General features: G+C 44.0%; 1 protein-coding gene across 1 annotated transcript in view; it reads left to right on the top strand.

The window, feature by feature from the left end:
* The window catches only part of TLL1 (tolloid like 1), a 1749881-nt gene that overhangs the window by 623340 nt on the left and 1109628 nt on the right, over positions 1–16913 (top strand). Inside the window, exon 7 of the mRNA XM_044063452.1 lies at positions 1997–2112. Coding sequence (XP_043919387.1) covers positions 1997–2112 — 116 coding nt within the window. The remainder of the gene's footprint in view (positions 1–1996; positions 2113–16913) is intronic.

Below are 16913 nucleotides of genomic sequence, written 5' to 3'. Positions count from 1 at the left end.
GGGTTCTCGGGTTGATAGCAATCTGAACTTTGACCACCATGTATCCACAGTAGTAAGAAAATCCTTCTATGTGGCACATCTTATAAGTAAAGGCATCACATCTAGATCTAAGGCTATTATAATTCCATTATGCTCTGTCCTCATCATACCAGCAATTGAGTACAGTGCTCACTTTCGCATGTACCTCACCAACACCTGCAACAATTGGAGAGACCACAGAGGTTTCTCATCAAGAAATTACCAGGTACACAAAACAAGTCTTACATGGAAAGACTGAAAGCTCTGTCACTGTATTTTGCCTCCTACACATTACTAAGGAGTGATGTGCCTAGCTTACAAAGCAGGCTCTGACCTGGCCCTGCTGGAATGCTACATATTTGTAAGTCAAACTGTACGAACATCACTCACTCCACAGATCTTAAACCTAGACTCTGACATGAACAGGTCATGCAGGAGAGATGGATACATTTTCCAGAGACTGCCACTTCTCTGGAACAAGTTTGCAATGCTTGTGAAAAAGAGCCCCTCCCTGACCATCTTCAGACACAACCTAGATCAATGGATGGGTGACTGCTGATTTCACTCCTTGCCTGGCGCCCATGTTCCTCCTGGGCAGAGGAAGTCATTATTAACTACAGTAGACCCTTACCTCTGTGAACTTCATTCACCTAACCACCGACAACTGGGGCAACACAAGATAAATATGTCTGGAAGGTCTCTTGGGCCATTAGCCTAGTAATCTTCTATGAATCTCTGAACCTATAGAATTCCCAAACATCCTCCAAGAATACCTGACACATCCTAACAAAGATGGCTACCTCAGGGAATTGCTGCATTGGTAATACATCCTGAGAAGTTGACACTGTTATCAAGGATTTGGTAACAGTTGCAGACAACAACTTGGTCTTTGATCATCATGACTATGTACTGTAGTAAGGAAATTAATTTGTAAGCCAAGGGTATGGCATCTAGGTCTAGAGATGTCTTTGTTTCGTTGTACTAAGCTCTTGTCAAATAAATCATTGAGTACAGTGCCCCCTTTCGGTATGCTCCTCACCTGGCATATGCAGCAACTGTAACATCCTAAGAGGTTCCACACAAAAATAATCCATGGTGTAGAAGACATTTCTTATGAGGACAGCCTCAAAGCCTTGTCCTTGAACTCAGTCTGCTACAGATTGGTGAGGGAATATCTATTCCTGGCCTTCAAAGCAGCTTCTGATATGGCCTTTGTAGACTTGACGCACATTTGTGAAACTTATACATGTGAAGCACCCAGTCTAGGGACCTGAACCTCGTCTGCAACATAAATAAGACATATTGGTGGGGCAGGTATGTGCTCAGAGTACCCCTTCTCTAGAACAGGCTTCTCATCCATGTGAAGCAGAGTTCCTCTCTGCACTTATTCAAGTGCAACTTGAATCATTTGATGGGTAATTGTGTTCTACCTATGTCCTTATTAGAAGAAGGAAGCTTATAAATGCTTGACCACTTGTACTCAAGTTTTACTCCCTATAAAATGAGTGCTATCATAATCTGTCAAATACAGCTGGAAGAATGGCTAAACTTAAAAAGGCTCTTTAGGGTTGTTAGCCTAGTTATCAGCTATGAACCTGTGAATGGTAGTTGGATAGTAGTTAATCAGGTAGAGACTCATATGACTCGTATAATACTTAAAGCAAGAGTTAAGACATAAGCTGAATGAGCCAGCACGGATTAATGAAAATCATTTCTGTATTGATCTCTAGGTTACTAGTGCTGCCCCCAGTTTTTATTTTTTTTTACATCTCGTTAATGAAGCCCACATAACCTTCTCATGTGATCGCATTTATGTATCAGAAAGAGGTATTATCAACAGGCAGAGTGTTTATTAATTATTTTAATAAGAGCTAGTTGGGACAGTGTACACTGAAATAAAAGAAAGCAAAATGCTGTTGTCATCTGATCTGTTGAATATTCACTGCTGACTGTGTGACACTATGTTTTTTAATTGCAGCTTGTGGAGAAACACTGCAAGATTCAACAGGTAACTTCTCCTCACCAGGATTTCCTAATGGTTACCCTTCTTATACACATTGCATATGGAGGATCTCTGTCACACCAGGGGAGAAGGTATTCTGTTTTGCTTTTTGTAAAGAATTCAACACTTTACTTTTCAGCCATGTTGCTCCTAACGAAACAGATTCCTCGAGTATTTATTATTGCATATGGAGCTCTAAAGTTTAACAGGATGGCTAAAGTCTCTCTTAATATGTAGTTAGTTAACAGAGCCTTTATTGTGTAATTAACATGCATGTTTCGCAACCCTTTGTGCTATAATTAAGGTATTAACTAATCTTATATTATTCGGTCTGTCCACTTTACTGGATGGGAGTTGTATGCTGATTGGCACCAACATGGCAAACAACTCTCCTCACAAGAGTAATGCACCACCACTCTGTTTCCTTAGATCTCATTTGCTGGCATAACTTTGACAGCAGTCCTTACTGCCTCTTGAGGTAAATGTGTTTTTCATACTTCTTTGAAGGAAAAAAAATTCTAACAACCTTTACCTTAAAAAAAATGCCATTTGTAATTGTAAGTCAAATTATTAAGCTGCTTTCAGCTTTCTCCATTACCCTCCCTTGTCTTGGCCAGGAGGCCTTATGTGATTTACAAAAAGATAGACTTTTGTTTCATTGTAGAGTTAACTAATAGCTGAGAATTATTCTTAACTGGATTGTTACCCTAACTGGATACCCATATAATAATTCTGTAGTTTGCTTTTTTGTGTAGTCTAGTTTATTTCTCTTGGTGCTTAGGCTTCCATTTTTTTTCTTGTTCCAAATCAGTATGGAAAAGACCTCATGGCTCAAGAAGTATGAATGTTGTGGTCACAAGATCAGTCCCCAGGACACCCATGACCTATGAGTAGGAGCAATGTGACATTTTCATGTCTTTACAGTGAAGGACTTGGAGGAGCAAAGAAATAAACTCCGTTGTCTTCCTCCTGATGATTCCCACAGATGGGTAAGGAAAAAAGAAAGCAGAAACACAGACTGCGGATTCTTCATCTCCAAAACAATCTAGGCCTGAATTTCAGACTTCATAAACTTCACTCATGGCTTTGAAGGCTCTGACATTAAGCCACCCGTATCAGGAACCTCAACAGGGACCAATTGTCAGAGCTCAATTGCCGCAGTCTCTTAAGGAGTCCTTCTCTGGAGAGGTTATCATCCATGATCCCTCTCTAAGGAAAAGAAAGGAAAGCTTTTCCTCATAGAAGGAATTTTCGTAATTCATGAAGTCCAGACTGGTATCTGCCATGTTGTCTGTCAGAAGCCCCTTGATGCAACATAATTTGAAGCACATGAGGGCATTTATAAAAGCATAGATTGACATGGATATCATACCATCACCGTCATTCTCTAGGGAGTAAACAGGCCTGAACTCCATTTCTCAGCCTCCTACACTCCTTCCACAACTCTGGGTCTGACACTGAGAGATTTGGTGCTTGCAGTGATCTAGGTGAGATCTGCAGTGGTGCGGAAAGGACTTGATCATTCAGCTCCAACTCATTTGGCCCCATAGAGAGACTAGGCCTGTTGGGCTCAAGGGGTTGATATCCATGTCGACACTATTTCTGTTGGTGCCATTCACTGTTTCCAATACCTTGGCTTTTGAACTCTCCATACTGAAGCCCTCTTAAGATCTGGGAGCAATCTTTTTTTATGACACCCTCTGTGCTGCCAAGGTCTGCTTATATAGACAACCACAGTCACCTCATCAGCATTTAAAATATTATAAAGAATGAACCCCACTGATGACATGACAGATTAAATGTGTCACCTCCTTTGGCTCCACTCCCCGGATACCCCTCAGACTTTTGTTTTTGGCACAGATCATGAGCTCCCTCTACAAAACTTACTGATACCTATCGATAAACTTCAGGAAAAGACAGCCCTCTGGTCAGATAAATCCTTCTCTCCCTTGGAAGACCCCTTACCTAAAGTACCGAAGAGGAAGTGTAAGAGGAGGCATTTAGTCTCCCCTGCAGAGTCCCTGACACAGGATTCAGATCTTGATGAAGGAAAGGATTTCCCACAATTCTCTCCAGATAATCCCAAATTTGGAGAAATTTTAGAAGAAAATCGGATAGATGGTTACTTGGCCTACTGAACTCCTCCTCCCCACACAAGGAGTTTTCCATTGGATGTTTTTTGATTTGCCTCTCCTACATCTTGAATGGTTCCCTCTGTTTGATAGCATAATTGACTTGGTAGTAGGAAAGGCTTGGTAAGAACCCCTTGTGGCTGAGACTGTTCCTAGGAAGCCAGACAAAATACTGTACCCTACTAAGGGCAGGCAATATTGGAGTAAGGGTTTCCTTGCTGACTGCATGGCTCTAGTGGCAGTGGCCAAAAGGGAGAGCATTCAGTTGTGATCTCATCTCGCTCTCTCCATCCCTCAGATAGGGATTCCAGAGTGATGGACAGAATGTAGAATCGAGCATATGCATTGGGGGGGGGGGGGGTACCTTTCACATAAGAGATGCACATGAACAGGTTCCAATGTGATCTAGGCATGTAGACCCTGGACACACTGAGATGACTAGTGACACCTGACACTTGTAGGCAGTGAGAGTTGCAGGTGACCACTGTACGTAATATCTCAACCACCTCCATGCAAATAGTAACATAATGTGGCTGATGTAGTGGCGAGAGCTGCCAAGATGAGCATCCCAATGAGGTACTATGACTAGCTGTGTGTGATTTGTGCAGAGAAGTTCAAGGTTTATTTCACAGATGCCCCTTTTGACAGGTCAATACTTTGGTTCCAGCATGAAGGACTGGAAGGAAGTATGCAAGAAGCAAAGCATTGTCCTCTGTGGGAGTCAAGAACAGTTCCCTAGTGGTCTTTTTCTAGGTGTCAGAAGAGTCCTAAGAATTTTAGTTCATAAGGTCCCACGACAGTTCTTTGACTAGTTTCAGGATAGGAGTGCCTGCAGAAGGATGCGGGAGATCCTTCAACAGACACTGTCCAGAGGTAAAGACGTTATGCAGATTCCGGATTTATGTTGTCCCTTCCAAGAAAGACAACAGCAGAATCCCTAGACTCTTGCCTAGATGTTGTACCTTAGAAACAGTTGTAGGGCTCATCTCTGCCTGCACCCGACTGAGTGGATAGTCATCATGTGGAACAAATCAGTCTGAGGGATAGTATCCAGAGGCTGTTACATTCCCTGTCACACCTTTTCAAAACTATCCTCACCTCCTTTCTCATATGTCTCACCCTGTCAAAAGGTAGTCAAAGAAATGGTCTTAAACTGTTAGAACATCAGACCAGTACTGTGTCTCGGAGACCTACATCAGTAAGTCAAGAAACATCTGAATGGTTTATGTGCAATCCATCCTTCCTGCATATTAGATATACTTTCGGGAATTGTAGGATGTCTACCTTTGAATCAAAATCACTAAGAGACCAGGAGATTCCTATTCTTCTGGGCCTGAGACAGTCATTACCAGTTTCATACTTTGCCATTTGGTCTCACTACTGCTTGTAGCGTGTTTACCAAGTGCACGGCAGTGGTTGCCTCTCACATGAGGACCCAAGGAATCCAGATTTTTATGTATGTAAATGACTGGCTGCTTATCTCTGTCACCAAGGATTAGCTTATCAAGCAGTGTTCTACCTTCTCAAACTTCAGCTGTCTATAGAAATCTCCATTAGCCAAGGGGAAGTCACAGTTGGAGCTGACTGAAACACTTGTGTTTATAGGATGCTATTTAAACACCTTCAGAAAGAGCCAAACTCCTTCAGGAACATGTTTTCCCCACTCAGTCTTCTGAGAAACTACTCTTAAATTGCTCTCCTCAAACTACCTTTCAAGCCCTCAAGAGGGCCTGATGGCGGTAATGGTATATGTAGTGCCACATCCCAAATATTACACAAAGATTCTTCAGTGGACACAGAGAGCTACATGGGCAAAACTTTCATATAATGTCAACATGCAGTAGGCAGCTGCCATAGCGGCTGGACAGCTGCAGCCCCACCATAGAATTCCAATTTTATTCTCTTCCTGCAGCCATGATCATCATGGTTGTCACCACCATGTGGTGGTGGTGGTGGACACTTTGTGTAGACCACTCGAGAAATGTTGTCTGCCAAAGAAACCTGTCTGCACATCATCATACTGAAGATGAGCCCTGTCCAGAGTTACTAGCATTACGGGACCTTCTCCCTTAGGGTGAGATCTCTATAAATAGACAGCATAGCTGGGTATGGTATATCAACAAGTTGGGAGCACCAAAGCATATAAGTCTAGCCATGCAACCCAAATGTGAACCACAAATTTGATTTATATTTGATTTATAAGAGGTGATTTACTGACTGCTTCTGTCCGTCAGAGACATAGGAGCCAGACCAGGGGTGAATTTTCAATTACCAATTCATTGGTTCAAGTTGCGCTTAAATAGGGATAGGGAGAAAGTCTGCTTCACATCTGTGCGGAGCCTGATGTTCATCGTGCATACAGCTGCAGTCATAACAGATGGGTTTTCCTGCCGTCAGGTGGGTCCTCGGTCGGCCGAATTCCAAAGTCTATGTCCGGCGTCAGATGTCGTCGCTTCTTCCCTGACGTCAGTGCGACAGGGGTGTAAAGGAACCAGCCGATGCCATTTTCTCCAGTCTTTCTTGCCGCGCGGTGCCCGAAGCAGAAGCAGTTCGCAAGTGCCGGTTGGCCAGCTCCTGAGATTATGAATATTTTACAACCGAAGACTTTTTGAAAGCTAAGTACCCCGTTGGGGAAACTATTCTTGCCTCAGACCGATGTCAGACAAAGTTAATAATTGCATTTCATGTGGGAAGCAAATACCGCATAAGGATTTCCATTCCCTCTGCATTCCTTGCTTAGGCCCAGACCACGATGTCTCGGCCTGTCGTTTTTGTGCTACATTCAACAGACGCACTATTAAGTGTCGGGCGGAGTTCGCCCAACACTATTTTGGCAAAAAGTTTAATTACATTATGTCGTCGGATACTCCGACTCCAGTTTTGAGTAAAAGACGCAAAGATAAGGACTGACATACAAGGTCCGCGACTTCTACCAACACCACGCTAAAGCCGACTGCAGGTGCTCCGGTTCTCAGCGAGGCGCCTACGCAGCCCCTGACTACCGATGACACTTCATTAGCGGTGTCTTCTGTGCCCGAGGTCGCAGGCGCTTTGGCCCACACCCCGACTACAGATACCAAAGCCACTCTTGGCGGGGAAACTCAGAGTTTAGACAGGCCTGCCACCTCCCAAGGTGTCTTCAGGCCATCTTCTTCTTTTTCCATTAAGGCCTTCACTAAATCTAAAGCAGCCATGCATACTAAAAGACAAGCTCCACAGGGCCCCTCTCAAGGCCCCATGCCTAAAAAGCAGATGCTCACAATGGCTGAGGATTTGATTACTCTTATCAGGGGTTCTCAACCCCCCTCGGACAAAAGGCCCAGAGTGGAGGAAGAATACCCTTCCTCGGACCAGGCCTCCATTACTTCAGAACATTCTGAGGATCAGGAACATTCATACTCCCCTTTTGAAGATTTTGATGCAGAGGAGTCCATTCCCTCTGTCCCCCCCCCCCCCCGAGGATTACTCTTTTGGGGAAACCTTGCATACCTTGAGGGAACACTTCCACTGGGAAGGCCAAGAGTATTCAGACTCCAAGAAAAGGCTCAGGGATTTCCTCTTGCTCCCTCAGCACAGGCCTCTGGCTATACCTCCTGTCTTAGACATACTAGATGATGTGTATTCAGAGGCCAGCCTTAACCCAGATTCTTTACCTCCAGCTCCAGTCAAGCCTGACAGGTATTACCGGGTTCCTGATTCACACCAATTCCTATACAAAAGCCATGAGGCTGACCCAGAAACTATTTCACAGGGTCCCAAGGGAATTAAGGCCTCCACTGCCAAAACTCCATTACCTTCAGAGAGAGATTCCAGAGCTTTAGAAAGGTGGGGGAAAACGGTATACACATTGGCCACCTTAACCATGAGGGCCACCTTAACCATGAGGGCATTAAACTGTCAGTTCCATATGTTAAAGTATCAACAGTTTTTGTTATCTCGGTTGAAAAGCAAAATGTCACAACCTGACCAACCAGACTTGAAGGAGTTGCAGGATTTGTTGCATAGTGCAGAGCAAGTGGGTAAACATACCTTGCAATTTGGTTTTGATGCTTTAGAGGCCTCGTGTAGAGCTGCTGTTACAGGATCAGTCATACGTAGACATGCTTGGCTCAAAGAACAAACCTTACCAGATCATGTCAAAGCAAAATTACTAGATGCACCTCTTCAAAAAGATGTATTGTTTGGTGTTAAAGCTTAGGAGGTATTAAAGAAAATGGAGGAAAAGGCAAAATCAATGCAAACAGTGAAAGATTTCCTACAGGTACAACCTCCACGTTTCAGTAGAAATTGGCCTTCAAAAAATTGGTCCTTTCCAGCCATGGACAGACCTCAAAGAGGTAGATACAGGCACCCGAGGGGTAGAGGGCAATCTCAAGGATCATTTAGAGGCAGACAATGGCAAGCACCTACACCAAGGGGTGGTAAGGATAGTTCACAGCCATTCAGAAAGCAGAACCAATGACTTTCCCCTTTGCATGCCAAGCAAGGCTCAAATGGCAGCACCTTTAGGCGGAAAACTGGCATTATTTTCGAAAAATTGGCATATTGTCACAAAAGACAAATGGATCCTGGACATTATAGACAGAGGCTACAGATTCCACTTTCACACCCTTCCAAAAATGAGAAGCATGCCAAACCTGCCACACAATCAAAGGGCAGAGGCACAAAAACAAATTTCAGATCTCATGGACATGAAAGCTATTCAAGAGGTACCTGCACAAGAACAGGGTCAAGGTTTTTATTCCAGACTATTCCTGGTACCAAGGAAGGGCAAAGATTGGAGACCTATTTTGGACCTATCCATCCTAAACACATATTTACTCGTACCAAAATTCAAGATGCTCACATTACAGCAGCTTCTTCCCATGCTGGGCTAGGAGTCTTGGCTGGTAACATTGGACCTCAAGGAGGCATACCTGCATGTCCCAATCAGACAAGATTGCAGAAGATACCTCAGATTTCTTGCAGGTTCAACCCATTATCAATTCTCTGCATTGCCCTTTGGCTTATCTACTGCGCCCAGAGTGTTCACGAAATGCCTGGCATCAGTAATTGCCTTTTGCAGACTTCAAGGGATACAAATATACCCATATTTGGACTGCCTGATCCAAGCGGATAGCAAACACATACTTCTGAAACACATGACGTTTGTAATAATGTTGTTGAATTCTCTGGGATACACAGTCAACAAAAAGAAATCAAGACTAATACCCTCGCAAACAATAATTTTCCTGGGTGCCAGCTTGGATACAAACACCCAGATGACCTACCTCACGCCAGAGAAACAAGGGCAACTAACTCAATACTTCAGCAAACTGGCAACCTTCAACAGGCTGACTGCAAGGAAAATCCTGCAGGCTCTGGGATTCATGGCATCTTGCATCCTGCTAATCCCATGTGCAAAGCTGCATATGAGGAAACTTCAATTGTACCTAAAAAACTTATGGTCACAACACAGCCACAGTTTGGAAACAATTATACCACTGATTCCATGTCTTCAAAAGGAATTTCTGTGGTGGGCTCAAGCATGCCAAAGAAACATAGGTCTCCCATTCTGCAAGCCTCAAGCAAATCAAGTCATCACAACAGACGCCTCAGACTACGCCTGGGGGGGCGCACATGACAGATCGGTGCATTCAGGGAAAATGGTCACAAAAAGAAAAGCACCGACACATCAATCAAAAGGAAATGCTAGCAGTAATAAATGCTATTATGGCTTTCAAAGACCTACTGCATCCAGGCCAGCTATTGATCAGGACAGACAACACCACAGTGATGTGGTACATAAACAAACAGGGAGGAACCCATTCATATCCCCTATGCAGGCTAGCCATATCTCTTCGGAACATGGCTCTGGAATTACAAATCAAACTTCAAGCACAGTTCCTGCCAGGCAAGGAAAACACGCTGGCAGACAACCTGAGCAGGAATATGACAGATCCACATGAATGGAAGTTGCATCCTCAAGTTTTTACAAGGATAATTCAAGCATGGGGAAGGCCAGACATAGATCTCTTTGCCTCCCACAGAAATTACCAATTGACAAAATTCTGCTTAAGGACCTTTCATCCACAGGCCTGGAAAGTGGACGCACTCTCTTTCAGTTGGACAACAATGACAGTTTATGCCTTTCCACCTCTTCCTCTGCTGCCCAAAGTTCTATTAAAAGCCAGAGCAGACAGACCAAAGATGATTCTCATTGCTCCAGACTGGCCAAGACAACACTGGTACCCACTCCTGAGGAGCGTGACGCATTCCCCACCATGGATCCTGCCTCAAATGCCTCTTCTACTGACTCAGCACAACTTCAAAACTCTTCACAGTCAGCTGAAAACACTCAATCTAGCCGCATGGAGGATTCCTTAAGTTCACAACAGACCCTACTCTCCAAGGAGGTGCAGGATGTCATTTTGGAGGCCAGAAGGCCTTCTACTAGAAAAGCCTACGCCGCAAAATGGAAACGGTTTTGTGCCTGGAATCAGAAAAAGGGTCAGAATCCTGGAATACTGAATTTACCTCAAATTTTACAGTACCTAGCTGAGATGCTAAGCAGTGGACTTTCATTCTCCTCCATCAAAATCCATGCCTCAGCCATTTCTGCAGAATACAACACTGATCCTCCTTTATTCTCTCACCCTCTCTTAAGACAGTTCCTCAGAGGGGCTAAGAATATGAAACCCCCAAGGAAGCAACCAGTGCCTGCTTGGGACCTCAATTTCATTCTAGAAAAACTGACCCTGCCTCCTTTTGAACCAGCTGCTTCAACAGAACTGCAATATTTGTCATGGAAAACAGCCTTCCTTCTGGCTATCACCTCAGCACACAGGGTTTCGGAACTACAAGCCCTCATGGCTGTGCAGCCTTTCATCATTTTCCATCAGGACAGAGTTTCCTTATGAACCAATCCTTCCTTTATGCCAAAGGTAGTATCCAGGGTAGCCTTGAATCAGGCTATCCACTTACCTACCTTTTACCCTAATCCACAAAACAAAGGGGAGAGACTACTACATTCCTTGGACATTCACAGACAGCTCCATTATTATTTGGACAGAACAAAGCCCTTCAGAAAATCAGAGCAACTCTTTGTGTCCTATGCTACAGGTGCTCAAGGGAAGCCTATTTCCAAACAGACAATCTCAAAATGGATAGCCCACTGCATGCGCTTTTGTTACTCTTTTCATGGTAAAACTGTGCCTACAGGAATCAGATCTCACCCCACAAGGGCCACAGCTACCTCTGCAGCTTTCCTCAGAGGGGTTCCTACCAAAGATATTTTGGAAGCAGCCACTTGGAGTTCTGTACATACTTTCTCCAAGCACTATCACCTACCATTATACTCCAGATCTAGAGCAGGCTTTGCCACTGCAGTCTTGCAGGGCATCCTGGCTCCTCCAAGTTCCACTTAGTGCCTACCACCCCTTTTTTAGCTTTGGGATTCTACCCATCTGTTATGACTGCAGCTGTATGCACGATGAACATAGTACAGTTTTGTACCTACCATAAATGTAGATGTTCGACTGCTAATACAGCTGCAGTCCAGGTTTCCCTCCCTCCTTCCCCTCTTGGGACAGGTCTAATGGCTAACATCTCCTCATACAACCTTATTGGGGTATTCTTTTATGGTGTATTTGCTTGCAACTACTGTTTTTTGATTATATTGCATTGCATTATTACATAAATTTACGTTTTGACTTCCTTCTGGGGGCACCTGACATCTGGGACAAGAAAAACTGAAGAAAATGGCGTCGGCTGGTTCCTTTATACCCCTGTCGCACTGACATCTGGGAAGAAGCGACGACATCCGACGTCGGACCTAGACTTTGGAATTCGGCCGACCGAGGACCTGCCTGATGGCAGGAAAACCCATCTGTTATGACTGCAGCTGTATTAGCACTCAAACATTTACATTTATGGTAGGTACAAAACTGTACTTTCCGGAGAATGGAATTCTCTGAGAAACATATCTATGTCACAGTTTAGTTCTTTTAATCTAGTAGTTCTGATGCGGTTTGTTTTGTGGCTGCACCAAAGGTATATCAAAATAGGGTCCAGGGATGCTTTATATGCTTGGCAAGATCACCTCTCAGAAATCTGCATGATACTGAATTGAGAGACAGGGCTTTGAGGTGATGTTTGATTATTGCTGCTGTAGATGCACCCTTCCTACACCCCATTTTGGTAAATAGTTTTTCCTGGATAAAAGTTTTGTAGTCATAACTTTGTCTTTTTATCAAGGCAGTAGCCTAACCTGTTTTGGCGAAGTCAGTCATGAAAATATTTGGCATCCAGACTGCTGTTTTCTCCCTTGGTAGCTCGAGCCACAGCAGTCTCGGTGCATGTGTGGTAGCTCGAGCCACAACAATCTCGGTGCATGTGTGGAAGGAATATCAGACTGAGCCAGCCATTATATCCATGGTAGGATGTAACCTCTATAGTTAAATGCTACTTGCAGTAGTCATATCAAACTTCTATTGTTGTGGTAAAAGCCCTTACACACACTGGTGCTTTTCTATATCCCAACTCAGAATAATTTCTTTGATTAAAATAATTTGCCCCCCCCCCCCCCCCCGCATTTTTGACAAAGTACCCCCTAGGGAATTTTAAAATCTACCAAATGATTTCATTTCCATGAAACATGTTCCCAAGTTCCCCTCTCTTTCCCATCCCATCTCCAGTAATTGCTTTCTACCCGTGGAAAATGTTTCTGAAATCTACTTAGGGTATAAAAATACCTATGCAAACATTTACATGCAGTAATCCTAAATCTTTCAGATTTTGGTGCATACTTGGGAGAAATAGAAATATACTTCCATTGTTCTTTTGCATATTGCCTTTCCATTCTCTCTCCCCAGTCTTTTCTAACCTCTTCTGATTGATTGCTGTAGTTGTCATGCATAGATGTTCTTCGTGTTTCACTGTTGCAGTCATTACACTTGGGTTATCCTGCTGGCAGGCTACCCTCAGTCGGCCTGAATTCCAAAGTCTAGGTCCGGCATCGGTTGCTGTCGCCTCTTCCCTGACATCAGTGCACCAGGGGTATAAAAGATGCAGCCGACGCCATTTTCTCCAGTCTTTCTTGCCACATGGTGCCAGAAGCATAAACAGTTCGCAAGTGCCAGTCGGCCGACTTCTGAGATTTTCGTGTTCAAATTTCAGATCCGAAGTCTTCAATAAAATCTAAGTACCCCATTGGGGAAACTTTTTTCTTGCTCCAGACCGATGTCAGAAAAAGTTAATAATTGTATTTCTTGTGGGAAGCAAATACCTCATAAGGACTTTCATTCTTACTGTATTCCTTGCCTAGGCCCTGACCACGACGTTGCTAGTTGTCAGTTTTGTGCTAGATTTAACCAATGCACTATTAAGCGTCGGTACGATTTTGCATTACATTATTTTGGCAGAAGATTTAATTATACGATGTTGGATAGCCATCCGACTACCGGAATTCACAAGAAACGCAAAGAAAAAGAAAAGGGCAGGCATCCAAGGTCCAAAACTGACAACAAGGCTTCTTCTAAGCTAGACGCCGGTTCCCCGGTTCTCAGTGAGGTGCCTTCGCAGCCCCTGACGCCCGGTATTTTAGAACCGCAGGCCGCTACCGACTCCCACGTGGAGTCGCCTAGGCTGCTGGAAACTCAGTGTATTGGACCTTAGGAGACTATTCCCTCAGATGGGTCTGGAGCCGCTGAGCAGGCATCGGCTTCTGAGGATGTTTTCAGACCAACTCAATTATACATTAAAACGACTTCAGCTTCAAAGGCAAAGACTAAAGCACCATTAAAGACAAAGAAACAAGTACAGCAATCTCATGGACAGGCCTCCATGCCCAAAAAACAGATGCTCAAAATGGCCGAAGATTTAATTACTTTAATCAGGGGCTCCCATCCCCCACCTGATAAAAGGCCTAGGCAAGAGACAGAATATGAATCTTCAGATCAGGTTTCCATTTCATCTGATTCCTCTTCTAATCAGGAATACTCTGTTCCTCCGTATGAGGATTCAGATGCTGAAGAATCTATCCCTTCAGCCTCTCCTGAGGATTACTTTTTTGGGGAAACCTTGCATACCATTTGGGAGCATTTCCACTGGGAGAGCTAAAATTTTTTAGAATCTAAGAAAAGGCTGAGAGACTTCCTTTTACTACCACAACACAGGCCCCTAGCTATTCCACCTGTGTTCCACCAATGTTAGACATTGCTGATGATGTGTTTTCAGAGTCCAGTCTGACCTTTGACTCCTTACCTCCAGCTCCTGTTAAGCCGGACAGGTACTACAGGGTTCCTGACTCTCATAAATTCCTTTTCAAAAACCCTGCTGCTGACCCAGAAACTATTTCTCAGGGTCCCAAAGGGGTCAAGGCTTCCACTGCAAAAAACCCTACCCCCTCTGACAGGGATTCTAGGGCATTGGACAGATGGGGAAAAAAGATTTATACTTCCGTTACCTTGGCTATAAGGGCTTTAAATTGTCAGTTTCATATGCTCAAATATCAGCAATATATTATGTCACTGCTTAAACAGAAAATGTTGACAAATTTTGAATGTGCGGAAAACAAAGAAATGCAGGATTTATTGCATGCAGCTGAACAAGTTGGAAAGCATACTTTGCAATGTGATTTTGATTCTTTGGAGGCCTCCTGCAGAGCCGCTGTTACGGGTTCTGTCATCAGGAGGCATGCTTGGTTAATGGAACAGTCTGCTTGATCATGTCAAAGCAAAATTATTAGATGCCCCATTACAGCATGATACTTTGGTGTTAAAACAGAAGAGGTGTTAAAGAAAATGGAGGACAAAGCTAAATCTATGCAAATGGTTAAGGATTTCTTACAGGTTCAGCATCCAAGATTTAGCAGACACTGGCCTACAAAGAATTGGTTCTTTCCAGTGTCAGACAGACCACAAAGGGGCAGATACAGACACCCAAGAGGCAGATCCCAGCCCCAAGGTTCGTACAGGTCTAAACAATGGGGTGCTTCTACCTCCAAAATTGGAGAAGACAAATCACAGCCATACAGGAAACAGTCCCAATGACTTCACCCTGCCTGCACCAAGCACTTATCTTCTGGCAGCACCTTTAGGGGGAAAACTAGCACTTTTTTCTCAAAACTGGCACATAATAACCCAAGACAAATGGGTCCTAGACAGTGTCACAAGGCTACAAGTTTCACTTCCATACCCTGCCAAGGACAAACGGTTGGCCAGACCTGCCAAGACATCAATGGGCAGAGGCACAAAAGCAAGTCTCATCCCTCATGGACATGAGGGCCATTCAACAATTACCAGAGCAAGAGCAGGGACAAGGATTTTATTCAAGACTGTTCTTGGTACCAAGAAAGGACAAGACCTGGAGACCAATACTGGACCTATCTATTCTAAACACTTTTCTGGATATACCAAAATTCAAAATGTTGACTCTACAGCAACTTCTGCCCATGCTGGGCAAGAAGGTTTGGCTTGTAACTTTAGACCTAAAAGAGGCATACCTGCATGTCACAATCAGACAAACATGCAGAAGATACCTCAGATTCAAAGCTGGCTCAATGCACTACCAATTCTCTGCACTGCCCTTTGGCTTATCTGCTGCACCCAGGGTCTTCACAAAGTAAGTGGCACCAGTAATTGCATTCTGCAGACAAAGAGGAATACAAATATATCCTTACTTGGATGACTGCCTCATTCAAGCAGAGAACAAGGACATTCTACTACAGCATCTGGCATTTGTAAAGAGATTTCTAACAGGCCTAGGGCACACAGTCAACGAAAAGAAATCAAAACTAGTACCCTCTCAAGAGATAATATTCCTGGGTGCAAGCTTAAATACAACTTCCCAGATGGCTTATCTCATGCCAGACAAACAAAGGCAACTGACTACCTATTTCAACCTGTTGGCAACAAAGACCCAGTTATCTGCAAAAAAAATTCTGCAGGCTTTGGGCTTCATGGTACCCTGCATTCTACTAATTCCATATGCGAGACTGTATATGAGGAAACTTCAGTGGTACCTAAAAAGTGTTTGGACTCAACATTGCCACAGGCTGGAAACAATAATTACTCTCATTCCCTGCCTGCAACAGGAGTTTCATTGGTGGGCGAAGGCTTGTCACCAGAACAAGGGACAGCCATTCACTTTATCCCCAGCCAGGCAGACATTAACAACGGATGCATCAGATTATGCCTGGGGGGCCCACATGGCAGGAAGATGTATTCAGGGCACATGGTCCGCAAACCAAATGCATCTATATATTAATCAAAAAGAGATGCTAGCTGTTCAGAATGCCTTGACAGCCTTCAAGGACCTACTTCATCTGGGACAACTACTGATAAAGACAGACAGCACCACGGTCATGTGGTATATAAACAAGCAGGGAGGGACTCATTCTTACCCCCTTTGCAGACTAGCCATGACTTTGTGGGACACAGCATTGACTTACCAAGTACATCTGCAGGCACAATTCCTGCCAGGAAAGACAAATACTCTGGCAGACAAACTAAGCAGAAACCTCATGGATCCCCACGAGTGGAAATTGGATCTACAAGTCTTCAGCATGATGACAAGGAAATGGGGATGCCCGGATACAGATCTATTTGCCTCTCCTCACAACTACCAACTAAAAAGATTCTGCACAAGGACTTATCACAGACAAGCATGGAAAGTGGACGCCCTATCTTTCAGCTGGAAAAGCTTAGCAGCATATGCCTTTCCTCCACTGCCTCTCCTCCCCAAGGTACTCCTAAAGGTCAGACAAGAGAAGCCAAAGATGA

The sequence above is a fragment of the Protopterus annectens genome, chromosome 2.part1 (assembly GCF_019279795.1).
Source record: "Protopterus annectens isolate FY-2018-M chromosome 2.part1, PAN1.0, whole genome shotgun sequence".
Lineage (NCBI taxonomy): Eukaryota > Metazoa > Chordata > Ceratodontiformes > Protopteridae > Protopterus > Protopterus annectens.
Note: the sequence above shows the minus strand (reverse complement) of the source record. Positions and strands in the feature narration are given on the sequence as shown.